Here is a 2,554-nt window from a genome sequence, read left to right on the forward strand (position 1 = left end):
GGGGTAGCCAAGCGCGGCGCGCCCCTGCTGTCGGACCGCGTGCTGGCCAAACGAATTCAGATGCTAGGGTTTATGCTAGCGCAAACGCCACTTAGAGCGTTGAAAGCGGTGTGGCGCGAGCCGGAGGCCGACCACAGGCCATACAGGCGTCGGCCTGTGGCAGGGCCGCCGGCCCAGCGCGGCTGGGTTGCACACCCGGCTGGTGCCAGCCGCCCGCTGCGCGGCAGAGCAGGCGGTGCTGCGCCCCGCACGCCCACTGCTTGCGGGCCACCCGCGGCCGCTCACTTTGACCTGATCTCCTCAGGGATGCGGCGGAGCACCGCGATCACCTCGGGGGCTGGCGCCTTGGCGGCTGCAGGGTGGGGAGGGGGAGGGGGAGGCCGCGACGGCGGTAGGCGGCTGAACAGGGCTGGCGGCCGCGGCGTCATGCACTAGTGGGCCAAGCACGCTGCCGGGGTACTGTGCATGTTGCCCAGGAGTCGGCAGCAATCATGAGCACAGGTTTGGGTGCTGCCAAGAGCATGGGCCGCTGGCGCCAGACGCACGGCTTGGGCTGGATGAGTGCGTGGAGCGTGCGGTGGCGGCCTTGCTGCCAGTGCTGCTGGTGCTCACTGCAGCAGGCCGAGGTCTTCAGGTCCTCCGTCTTCTGAATCGTCTCGCCATAGTACTGAGAAACCGCTGCGCGCACTGAGGTGGCGTCCTCCATGGGGCTTGAAGGGCGCGGGAATCGTCTGATGATGACACTCGTGGTGCTGAAACCAGCGACAACGGACGCTTGAAGGTGTAACGTATGCGCGACACAGTGATGATCGTCGCGCAAAAGGCGGCAACATGGTCGACGGTGATCAGGGCGATGCCATGGTCAGGTACCGAAGTGCAGTGCCTCCAGTGCCTGATGTAGTCATCATGGGTGATCGGGCCTCGCTAGGCAGACGCCGTTCAATTGGTAGCATTATCAAACAAGCTCAAAAGTACCACGTGGTTACATGCAGGGCCTGAAAGCAGCGCATACACTGTTGGCAATGAAAAGCTGTCGCTCCCACTTCACGTGATTTAAAGCAGCTCACATACATGCTCACAAACACGTGGACCATACCTCGTCAAGTTTCCACAGCCGCATCGCCCATTGGACATCGCAGGCCATTTCGCAGGGGACCCCTGCCTGGGCGGCCCCAAAAGTCGCCGTAGGGGCCCCCCATGGGGCAGTGCACATCCATGCCAGCGGCTGTAAAGCATTCCTCCGACAGCCAGGCAGACTCCGGCCCGCCACCAGCAGGCGGCGCGGGCCCCGCGGCGACGTGGCGGGAAACGCGGCGGTCAGACCCGCACTCGTCGACGACAACGTTCACGCCAGACGACGACGCCGTCGTCGTGACGCCAAGCCTGGCCAGCAACGCCAAGGACCCGCCGCAGCTGCCACCTGCACAGGGGCGAGAGCGGCCCACCCTCCAACACACCTTGTCGGACAGCCGGTTGGGGGTCAGGGCCGCGCCTGCCGGCCTCGCGCTGCAGCGCGGCTGCGACTCGGCGCACTGCGGCCTGAGCTCCCTCGTCAGCGGCGAGGCGCGGGAGCCGCCACAGGCTGCGGCGCAGGTGGCGTCCCTCTGCTGCCGGCTGTTCCAGGCGCGTCGCCGCGGCGGTGGCGGGCGGAAACAGCTGGATGATGCGTCGCCAGCACGCCGTGCCCTGCCAGCAACCGCACGGGTCCTCCCTCAAACGCCAGGGGATGAGGCCACGCATGCGTTAAGCACCGCGGCGAGGCGAGCCCAAACCTTCCATCGCTGCTGACACGCTCACGCGCACGCAGGTGACGACGGCTGCGGTGCTGCGCGGCGGGGTGCGCGCCATGGCCCGCAGCCGCAGCCTCGACCCCAAGACGTTCGCCCCGCAGGCGACGCTCGTGGCTTGCTGCAGCTCGCGCTGGGCCCCCCAGGAGCTGTCGGCGGGCGCCACAGGGGACCTCCTGGCTGCCGCTTCCGCGCGCTGCGCGGCGGAGGCCGCCGCCGGCGCCGTTAGCGGCTGGGGGGACGCGCTCGTGCTTGTGGCGCGCGGGGCGGAGGCCAATGTTGGGGCCGGCGGCGGCGGCGGAGGAGGAGGAACGGCGCAGTTCCTGGCGGTGGCGCCGCTGGTTGCGCTCGACGGCTCCTTCAATGGCGATATCCTGTGAGCGGGTGTGCTGGCTAGAATACGACTGCTATTCACACCAGGGGTCAACAACGCGTGGCCCCTCGCAAGAGGTGATATCCAGCACGCAGCATGCCGCGCTTGCTCGCCTGGTTCTGTAGCTGCGGCGCGGATGCAGTGCACGTGTGGCGCGGCGACCTGGGGCCGCGCAGCGTCAAGCATTCCATCACCCTTTGACCCCGCTCCCCCCACCTTTCCCCTCGTCCGTTCTGGCTGCGCGCCCCTCAGGGCACTGCTGGACCCATTGCCCAGGGACCTGCCCTTAGAACATGCGGCGCTGCTTTCCCTGCTGGCGGCCATGCTCAGCCGCGACCTGCCGCAGCAGCCGCAGCTGGCCGCCGCGCGCGCGCCGCAGGGGCCGGCCGACGGC

At 68.3% G+C, this 2,554-nt stretch overlaps 2 protein-coding genes across 2 annotated transcripts; one reads left to right on the top strand and one right to left on the bottom strand.

The window, feature by feature from the left end:
• Positions 1-281: 281 nt before the first annotated feature.
• On the bottom strand, positions 282-706 carry MNEG_13545 (hypothetical protein; the record flags this gene model as incomplete). The annotated part of the gene is made up of 2 exons (XM_014037983.1): positions 282-352; positions 613-706. The coding sequence occupies 2 exons, from the start codon at positions 704-706 to the stop codon at positions 282-284; spliced, it is 165 nt and encodes a 54-aa protein (XP_013893437.1).
• Positions 707-1,846: 1,140 nt separating this feature from the next.
• Positions 1,847-2,167, top strand: MNEG_13546 (hypothetical protein; the record flags this gene model as incomplete). Its single annotated transcript, XM_014037984.1, has 1 exon — positions 1,847-2,167. One exon carries the CDS (start codon positions 1,847-1,849, stop codon positions 2,165-2,167), a length of 321 nt encoding a protein of 106 aa, XP_013893438.1.
• Positions 2,168-2,554: the final 387 nt, after the last annotated feature.

The sequence above is a fragment of the Monoraphidium neglectum genome (genome assembly GCF_000611645.1).
Source record: "Monoraphidium neglectum strain SAG 48.87 unplaced genomic scaffold scaffold03892, whole genome shotgun sequence".
Lineage (NCBI taxonomy): Eukaryota > Viridiplantae > Chlorophyta > Chlorophyceae > Sphaeropleales > Selenastraceae > Monoraphidium > Monoraphidium neglectum.